At 40.0% G+C, this 10821-nt stretch overlaps 1 protein-coding gene across 1 annotated transcript in view; it reads left to right on the forward strand.

Moving 5' to 3' along the window:
- pip4p2 (phosphatidylinositol-4,5-bisphosphate 4-phosphatase 2) overlaps positions 1–2973 on the forward strand; it is an 87263-nt gene extending 84290 nt beyond the window's left edge. The window contains exon 7 of the mRNA XM_043688103.1: positions 1924–2973. Coding sequence (XP_043544038.1) covers positions 1924–2067 — 144 coding nt within the window. The 3' untranslated portion in view covers positions 2068–2973. The remainder of the gene's footprint in view (positions 1–1923) is intronic.
- The last annotated feature ends 7848 nt before the right edge of the window (positions 2974–10821 follow it).

A 10821-nucleotide genomic window follows, 5' to 3' on the forward strand; every position in this document is an offset into this window, starting at 1 on the left:
AGATTCTAGCAATAATCCCTGGACATTCAGTGGCATTGCCACTATGAATCCCCTATTACCAACATCTTGGTAATTACTATTAACTAGAAACTGAACAATCCGTACAAATACTGTCATACGGGAGCAGCTCAGATGCTCGGAATCCTGCAGCATGCAACTCACTTCTTGACTCCCAAAGCTTGTTCATCATCTACAATGCATAAGTCAGGAGTTAGATAGAGTACTTACCACTTGCTTGGATGAGTGCAGCTCCAACATCATTCAAAAAAGCTTGACCCTATCCAGGGCAAAGTATTGTTTAGCACCATATATACAAACATATGTGTCACCATAGTCTTGCCAGACCATAGAGCTACTCTCATTTGAGGTGATTTAACTTGAGGGCCACCATACTTCAGGTGAGGGGAGAGATTAAGAAGGAGAGACCTTCATGGTAACCTCAGCTGGTGGGAGAAATTGAACCCAGACATCACACTGCTTTGCAAACTAATCGTCCAGCCAACTGAGCTAAACCAACCCCCAGTTTGTCCTCCACCAATGTACTGTCTAGGATGAATTGCAGCAAATCACCAAGGCCTCTTAGACAACACCATCCAAGCCGATGTCCACGACCATACAGAAGGACATGGGCAGCAGATACATGGGAACATTACCACCTGCAAATTCCCTTCCAAGCCATTCACCATGCTGGCTTGCAAATTCATAATTCCTTCTGCGTTGCTGCATCAAACTCTTGTAACCCCCTTCCAGACAGCATTGTAAGTCTATCAACATCAAATGGGCTGCAGTAGTTCAAAAAGGCAGCTAACCACTGGCACAACTCACGTCCTAAGAATGCATAAAAGTATGCCCACAATGGCTTTCTTTAATCAACCTGCTTTTATCCATGTGACTGTTAATTTTATCCCAATTCATTGTTTCTTAAAATTGCCCACCACTGAAGTTATGTTGACTGAAACCCAGGGACCTGGGTTCGATTTCAGCCTCTGGCGACTATCTGTGTAGAGTTTGCGCATTCTCTCCATGTCCTCCCACAATCCAAAGATGTGCAGGTTAGGTGAATTGGCCATGCTAAATTGCCCATAGTGTTAAGGGATGTGTAGGTTAGGTGCATCAGTCAAGGGTAAATATAGCATAGGGGTGGATTACTCTTCGGAGGATCGATGTGGACTTGAGGCCAAAGGGTTTGTTTCTAATTCTAATCTGAAGATTTTTGAACTATGCATCATTTGCAATCCCCCAGTTGTCTCAATGCCATCCCTGAGTTTAAGGAAGTGTGGAAAATTACAGCCAGTGTCCATACGATTTCCTCTCACTTTCCTCCATATCTGTGCTTGCATCTATCTCATTTGATGCTTAATCACCTTTAAATAAAGGCAGTTTATCCTTGACCACCTTTTCACTTGTAAATCCCTCTACTGTTTGAATTACCACCTCTTTCTATGCCCTGGGTAGTGTTTTCTTTGTTAGGAAAGATGACAAGTTTTCATATAATATCTGCTATTTGTCCTTGCTTCCAATTGAAATTGTCTTTTTGGCTCCTAATTTTACCATAATTCTTTCAAATCTGTTTGCCAAAAGCAGTTGCTGTGTGTTTGGTTTTGTGAGAGTAGGTTTGGGAAGTGGTTTAGATGTGTTTTTTTAAATGTCTGAACTAAGCTTGGAAAATCTTCTTATACAGCTGTATCTTGTCTCCTTCATATTTGATATTTGCTTGTGTTTCTCTATTATAAGTAAATTTGTCAATTTATGAAGGGTATGAACAGTTCAGCAGTTTGCTCATTTTGTATCCTGAATGGTGACTCTTAGCTAGACAATTAACAGAATAAATAATTAACATCTGTGTTGACTTGAATCTTGAATTGGTCTTGAAAATACAATGTAATTGTAGAAGATCTAACTATTGTGTTTATTTTTTAAAAGGTTGGGACCCAAGAATTTGCCAGGCGTTATACTGCAACGTACGTTTCCTGGATTTTTGCTTATCTCCTAGGTTTGATCTGTCTAATCCGAGCTTGTTATTGGGGAGCCATAAAAGTTAGCTATCCTGAGCACACCTTTGCATAGACCAATCAGATGACTCATTACAAACTATACAATAGTCTACAAAATCTTTAATTCCAAGCAAATGGACATTTTGAGTTCGTGTATATCTACTTCATAAACTTACTAGGCCTAAAGAGGGCAATGGTGTTAGAACATGTGCATATTGCACTATGATTTTAGCAAGTAGACAGTTTGTTGCATCCAGCTTGCTATGTTTTTAAAATACATACTGAATTTAATTTGTTTGTAGTATACACCTCAATTTGTCTTTGTTATACTTTTGTTGAAATTTGTTAAAACAAATCTTTTAACGGCTTTTGGTTTTTCTGGTGACAGTGATATTTTTAATGTTTACTGATGCCACTCTTAATCTTTCAAACTGCAACAGAGAAGCATCATAATAAACAGTTTGGCTTTGTACATTTCAAGGTACTTCTACACAGGCTTGATGCTTAAATTGCTCCTGTAGTTCTGAACATTCTGGACAAAACTGCATCATAGTTGAGAAATAAAAATAAGCTCTGTATGTAATATTTTGAATACTTCCATAATTTTAAGTATTTGCTTTTTAGAGTATAAAGCTTTTTAAAATGCCTGTAATGAGATTGTCAAAGCATTATAGTGAAAACAGTAAGTGATGCTTTACATATTGGATCATATTAATCTTATTGTGTAACAATCTATAATATAACCATTTGACAGACATCTATTTGGGGAAACATCAGAAGTTAGTTTTTGCTAATATTGTAATAGGATTATGTAATTTAAGAAGAAACACAAACCTCAATTGTTGAATGTGATGTCAAAATTTGTACCAAATTAACCACCAATCTATTAACAACTTTGCTTTTGCTGAACTGGATGCAGTCTTTTTTTTAATAATGTGATAAAAATTACTCTATAAATAAAATAAACATTTGTTCACTACAGTGTTATGATGTTATGACTGAAAAGTATACATAGTTTCAATGATAAGAGACAAGCGTTTACTTTAAAACTGCAAATGAATACACATTAAGCAGGCAAAAGAATTGGTAGATGGAAAATGTGGATAAAAGTGAAGTTATACACTTGTGTAGGCAGAACAGAAGAACAAAGTTTCAATGTCAGAGAAATTTAATTACTCCAGGAGCGACAAAGATGGATGCAACCTTGCACACTCCCCCTGTCTAACCAGTATATCACAAAAATGGAAGTGTTGTGGTGCAGGAAGAGGGTTCCTACCTCTGATCAGGAGTCCTGCATTCAAATCCTACCCTAGGATTTGATGGCTACAGAAAGTGTATCATTATATGGCCTTGGAAGCTATGTTGTAATGGTGTCAAACTGGTACACCTTTGATCTGTAACTCACAGCAAGTAGTAAGAGCAAGAGTTCCCACTTAGCCAGAACTAAATGGTAGGCGCTGTGCCACAGCTTTTCCCACGATAAGACTCCACGTGCGGATTCTTTCAAAGATAAAAACTACAGCAGGAGTAGACCATTTGGCCCTTTACGCCTGTGCCACCATTCAGTATGATCATAGCTGGTCCTCTATCTCAAGACCATGTTCCCAATTTATACCCATACCCCTTGATTTTAAAATTAAAATGTAACTTTAAAAACAAAATCAATCTCTTTCTTGAATATATTCAATCTCTTGGTATCCACAGCTTTCTGTGTTTGCAAATTCTCATGGTCACTACTCTTTGAGTTGAGAAATGTTTCCTCATCTCAGTGCTAAGTGGCTTACTTCATATAGAGTCATAAACATGGAAACACATCCTTTAGTCCAAACAGTCCACGCTGACCATATTTCTAAACTAAACTAGTTCCATGTCTGTATTTGACTCCTATCTCTCCAAGCAGTTCATACTCATGGACTTATCCAAATGTCTTTTAAATGTTGTAACTATACCTACATCCACTGCTTCCTCTGGCAGTTCGTTCCACACACAAATCACTCTGTGTTTTTTAAAAAAAGAAGTTGGCCCTCATGCTCTTTTTAAAAGTTTCTCCTCCCATCTTAAAAAAAAAAAATGCCCCCTAGCTTTGAATGGTGGCTCAGTGGTTAGCACTGCTGCCTCACAGCGCCAGGGACCCGAGTTCGATTCCCGGCTCGGGTAAGACCATAAGACATAGGAGCGGAAGTAAGGCCATTTGGCCCATCGAGTCCACTCCGCCATTCAATCATGGCTGATGGGCATTTCAACTCCACTTACCCGCATTCTCCCCGTAGCCCTTAATTCCTTGTGACATCAAGAATTTATCAATTTCTGCCTTGAAGACATTTAGTGTCCCAGCCTCCACTGCACTCTGTGGCAATGAATTCCACAGGCCCACCACTCTCTGGCTGAAGAAATGTCTCTGCATTTCTGTTCTGAATTTACCCCCTCTATTCTAAGGCTGTGTCCACGGGTCCTAGTCTCCTCGCCTAACGGAAACAATTTCCTAGCGTCCACCCTCTCCAAGCCATGTATTAACTTGTAAGTTTCTATTAGATCTCCCCTTAATCTTCTAAACTCCAATGAATACAATCCCAGGATCCTCAGCCGTTCCTCGTATGTTAGACCTATCATTCCAGGGATCATCCGTGTGAATCTCCGCTGGACACGTTCCAGTGCCAGTATGTCCTTCCTGAGGTGTGGGGACCAAAACTGGACACAGTACTCCAAATGGGGCCTAACCAGAGCTTTATAAAGTCTCAGTAGCACAACAGTGCTTTTATATTCCAACCCTCTTGAGATAAGAGACAACATTGCATTCGCTTTCTTAATCACGGACTCAACCTGCATGTTTACCTTTAGAGAATCCTCAACCAGCACTCCCAGATCCCTCTGTACTTTGGCTTTACAAATTTTCTCACCGTTTAGAAAGTAGTCCACACCAACCCTGCGAAGAGTAACCCACCCAGACCTATTTCCCTCTGACTAATGCACCTAACATTACAGGCAATTTAGCATGTCCAATTCACCTGACCTGCACATCTTTGAACTGTGGGAGGAAATCCACGCAGACACAGGGGGAATGTGCATATTCCACACAGTCACCCGAGGCTGATATCAAAGGTGGGACCCTGGTGTTGTGATGCAACAGTGCTAACCACTGAGCCACCATGCTGGTGCTGGTGAGCAATCTTCCTGAACAGCTGTATTCCTTGCGGTGGAGGAACATCTATGCTGTTCTGAAGGAGGGAGTGCCAGGATTATGATCCAGCAACAGTGAAGGAAAAGGAATAAAATTCCAAGTCGGGATAGTATGTAACTTGGAGGAAAACATGCAGGTAGCGAGGTTCCTATCCACCTATTACCCTTTCCCCTTTCAGGGGGTAAAGGTTGTAGGGTTGGAAGGTGCTGTTGGTGCCTTGGTGAGTTGCTGCAGTGCATCTTCTGTTCGTACACATTACTGCCACTGTGTCAGTAGTGGATGGGGTGCTAATCAAGTGTATTATTTCAGCCTGGATATGTGGAATTTCTTGATTATTGTTTTGGCTGCATTCATCCAAACAAGTGGATGGTATTTTATGACACCTCTGATCTCAACCTTGCAGAGATGGACAGGCACTGGGTAGACATGAGGTGAGTTACTCACCACATTCTACCCTCGGACTGGCTCTCATAGATGCAGTCATTTGACAGCTGGTACACTTCACTGGTTCATCAATGATAACCTCTACAATGTTGATAATGCAGGATTCAACAATAATAATGCTATTGAATGTGAAGAGATGTTGAATAAATTTTCTATTATTTGAAATGATGGCATTAGTGTTACTTCCCACTTATCAGCCTATGCTTAGACCTATATTCTGGTCTTGCTACATATTGGCAGGACATCTTCAGTGTCTAAAGAATCATGAATGGTGCTGAATATAATGCGGTCATCAGCGAACAACTAGACATTTGATCTTCTATTGAAGGACGGGTCATTGATGCAGCAACCAAAGGTGGTTGGGCAGTAGGACACTGTGCTGAAGAATAGATGCAGTGATATCCTCAGTCCCAGATGATTGACTTCCAATAGTCATAACCTTCTTCCTTTGGATATTCCAGCAAGCAGATTCCCACTGACTTCAGTTTTGTTTGGACACATTGACGCCATGCTTGGTAAAATGCTGCCTTGATGTCAAAGGCAGCCACTCTGACCTTGCTTCTGGACTTTAGCTCTTACATTATATCAGCTACTCATAAATGTTGGATTTCCTCATTTGTCTAAACCTGATTGAACCAGTTATCCTAGCCTGGAGCTACATGTTCAGGCTCGTTTATCATGCCGATCATATTCTTAACTTTTAATCAGATCTCATTTTTATTGTAATTGATAATTAACTAGTTTTAACTTGCAGGTCCTTTATCGTCATGTGATATTTTTTGAAAATGCCACTCCTATCATGATCTGTTTCCGTGTGAACTCCTGCTTCTCTTAGTTATTATTACCAGAACCAGTTCCTATATCCATGGCATTTCTTTATCCTGTATATTGTCATAGTTAAATGACATAAATTCCATGTAATCTTAGTATTCCAACTCATCTGTAATTAACTTTACCAGTCTTGTGATTAATTGCAACAAGGCAACTGTAACACCATTACATCCGATTTTGCCTTCTCTCTTTCAAATTGCAGACTGAACTCTACCATATTATGATCGCTGTTTCCTAAGTGTTCCCTTACTTTAAGATTTTTTATAATGTCTGGTTCATTACATAGCACTAGGTCCAGAATAGCCTGCTCTCTTGTGGGCTCCATGACAAGCTGTTCCAAAAAGCCATCCTGTAAGCATTCCATGAATTCCCTTTCTTTGGATCCACTGGCAACATTATTTACCCAGTCCACCTGCATATTGAAGTCTCCCATGATCACTGTGACCTTGCCTTTCTGACATGCCTTCTCTATTTCCCGGTACATGTTGCGCCTCTGGTCCTGACCACTGTTAGGAGGTCTGTACATAACTCCCACTATGGTTTTTTTGCCTTTGTGGTTCCTCAATTCCACCCACACAGACTCCACATCATCCGACGCTATGTCATTCAGCACCATAGATTTAATTTTGTTCTTAACTAACAAGGCAACTCCGCCCCCTCTGCCCACCTCCCTGTCTTTTCGATAAGTTGAAAACCCTTGGATGTTTAACTGCCAGTCCTGACCCCCCCTGTAACTGTTTGTGTGGAGTTTGCACATTCTGCCTGTGTCTGCGTGGGTTTCCTCTGGGTGCTCTAGTTTCCTCCCACAGTCAAAAGACGTGCAGGTCAGGTGAATTGGCCATGCTAAATTGTCCATAGTGTTCGGATTAGTCATGGGTAAATGTATGGGAATGGGTGGGTTGCTGTTCGGAGGGTCAGTGTGGACTTGTTGGGCCGAAGTGCCTGTTTCCACACTGTCGGGAATCTAATCTAAACCCCCCCACACCCCAACACTAGGGAAAAGACCCTTGCTACTGACCTTATCTATGTCCATCATGATTTTATAAACCTCTGTAAGGTTACTGTTCAAACTCTTCTGCTCCAGTGAAAGCAGTCCCAGCCTATCTCGCCTGTCCTCCTAACTCAAACCCTCTATTTTTGGCAACATCCTGGTAAATCTTTTCTGAGCCTCTCCAATTTTATAATGTCCTTCCCAAAGCAGAGAGACTGGAACTGCACACACCTCACCAACCTCATCATGATGTCTCAACTCCGATACTAAGATCTGAGCAATGAAGGCAGGCATGCTAAAAGCATTATCCTGAGACTGACCCCTGGTTCTAGGTTCTGCAATCAGGAAAAACATTCTCCCTGCATCAATTCTGACTAGTTCTGCGAGAGTTTTCAATCAGATCCCGCTCATCCTTCTGAACTTGAGTGAATATTGTCCAGTAAGCCAGTCTCTCCTCAGAGGACAATCTTGCCTGTGATTCAGTCTAATGAGCTTCTGTTGCACTTCCTCCATAGCAAATATGTATTTTATACAGTACTTAACATTTAGTCACACCAAGGCCATGTATAACTACAATAAGATTTTCCTATTTCTGAACGCTGATCCTCTTGCTATCAAGGCTAATATGCCATCTGCCTTCCATTGCCTGCTGCATCTGCCTGTTTACTTTGACTGGTGTACAAGTACACCCAGATACCTTTGTACATCTACATTTACCAACTTTCACTATTTAATAAATACTCTGCTTGTTTTTCACAATGAAGTGCTCAAATTCATATTTAGCCACAATTTCCTGCTTCTGCCTTTTTGCACATCACTCAGCTGGGCTAAATCACCTGAAATCTCCTTACATCCTCCTCACAACTCTCAATCCTGCCCAGTTTTGTGTCATCAGCAAATTTAGAAATGTTGCATTAGGTTCCCTCATCCAAATGATTTTACATTTATTGTGAATAGCTGGGTACCAAGCACTGACTCTTGTCTGTGCTCACTGGTCACTGCCTGTCACCTGGATGTTACTGCCAATACTGATGTCAGACCAACTGGTCTATAATTCTCAGTTTCTTCTCTTATGCTTTTTAAAACTAACCGTTAGTACTTCTGATAAGATTTCCCAATTCACCCTTGCCAATTTGCATCTCATATCCTGATGGTTCCCTTTATTTACATTCAGGATCCAGGTTTGATTTGACTACTTCATGCTCCATGTTAATTACGAATTATAACTTCCTATTGTTGTTTCCCCCCAAAAGATTGTTGATGAATGCTTTCTCACTGCAAAGTGGTCAGTTTAGAATAGCCTGTTGTCTGGTTTCTTACTCAGTGTACTGGTGTAAAAAATATAATGTACATGCTCCAGCAATAATTCCTCTACACATTGTTAATTTGGTTTGTCCAAATATGTAAGTTAAAGTTATCTGTGGTTATAGTTGCACCCTCACGGAATTTCTTGTTTAATGTCTTCCCTTACATTTCCAGTACCTTTTGGGAGTCTATGGACAATCCCCAACATATGTTCCTTGGTGCTTTGTATCTCCACTTAGACAGATTCTACATAATTTTATCAGCCAATATCCTCCCTCAATATTGAACTGATTTATCATTTAATAACAGTGCTACCCACTTCCTTTCCCTTTTTTCTTATTCTTAAAACTATTAAAAATGGCAGTGGATTGTGGTGACAGTGGAGAAACCTTTCAATGTAACTTATTGTTTTTCTCACTGTAAAATGCATGTGACAATAAAATCATCATTCATCTTTTTCTCTCTCCTTCCTAAATAATGAATAGCCTGGATGCTTGATTCCCATCCTTGGCCACCCTGCAGCCATTATCTATGAATGTAACTATATCATAATTGTTTTTATCTATTTGCATTGCTAATCTGTCTATTTCATTGTGAATGCTCTGTCCATATAAGATACACAAGATTTAGAGAGGGATATGGGTCAAATACGAACGAATGGGGACTCTGTCAGATTGGGATATCTGGTTGGTGCGGATGAGTTGGATCAAAGGGTCTGTTTCTGTACTATATAACTTTATGACTTGTCTTTTTAACTTTATAGTCATAACTTTATATTGCACTAATGCTGCTTTTGTTTTTTTCCCCATGTCTTTTTTTGTCTTGTATTTCTGCTCCTATCTTTTGCCCTATGTTTCCCCTCCTCTGTCTACCTGCTCAGGTTTACATCCCTCTCCACTAACAGTGGCAAACACCACCCCCAAGGAAGATACTGGTTGTGGTCCAGACAAGAGCAATCTGTCCAGCTTGTACTAGTCTCATCATCTTCCTCTCAATCATCTTCCCAGGAATATGAATCCCTCCTTACATCATTTCTCCAACCCCACACACAAATTGTGTTAATATGCTATATCTTATTCTACTCTCGTTAATTTGGCCACCATTTAGTAATCCTGAGATTACTAACTTTGAGGTACTACCTATTAATTTACATCTTACTCTCTATGTTCTGAATGTACGACCTCACACCTTATTAATTAATTAATTAATTAGTATAGAAACATATGTCCATATGTGTGATTGTTTTCCCTTGTGTTGGTTTCAATGCTGGCAGGCCTCTCAATCCCCAATTTATTTCCTCACCTTGTTCGTCTGAGTGGAAACTTTACTTCTTGCAGTAAACCTTAATTAAATACCCTCTGCTAAAATTCTTAATTTGCCCCAAGTCTTCAATTACCAGCTTAGCTGCACTCAGCAAAGTCTTCTTCATTCTGACTGTGTAGCTTACTCCGGCTGTGCATTTTAAACAAGCCCCTCCTTATGTACAAAACATAATGAGTCACTTGTTTTTTCTAATTTCCTGCTACGTTTGAGATCTTCATTATTTTCCTCATTTTTTGGTTGGAATTATGAGCTGTGTTTTATTTGCAAGAGGGCGAGTACAAACTGATCAATCTGCCTTTAAGTTTGTTTGTAGGAGGTCTGGAAGCTAATTGCGGATTGATTCTTGTTCAAAGAGTATGACGGAGTTTTTAGGTCCAGAGATGCATTATTGCTCGTGTTGCCAGATGTTAACAGGAAGGCTTGTGCCAAGTAGTCCAACAAAGAGAACGTTGAAAAAGGAGCAAAGTCCAAAGCTTAAACTGGTTTTGAACTGTGTTTTTGGTCAGAAGGATTGTGGCTGCCAAAGCTACAGGGTAGAGATTTGATTGTTCCAAAGGACAATTGAAAACCAAGAGGACAATTGGCCCGAAGCATTACATCTGTTCCATTCTTCTCAGATGCTGACTATTTCAGATTTCCAGCATTTACAACATTTTGCTTTTAATTTAGAACATCACAACACCCGTCTCCTCCTATTGTCAACTTATCAAAAGTTTGAAGAATAGAATCTCAGTTATAAGAATTAAATGAATATT

Source organism: Chiloscyllium plagiosum, chromosome 4, assembly GCF_004010195.1.
Source record: "Chiloscyllium plagiosum isolate BGI_BamShark_2017 chromosome 4, ASM401019v2, whole genome shotgun sequence".
Taxonomy (NCBI): domain Eukaryota; kingdom Metazoa; phylum Chordata; class Chondrichthyes; order Orectolobiformes; family Hemiscylliidae; genus Chiloscyllium; species Chiloscyllium plagiosum.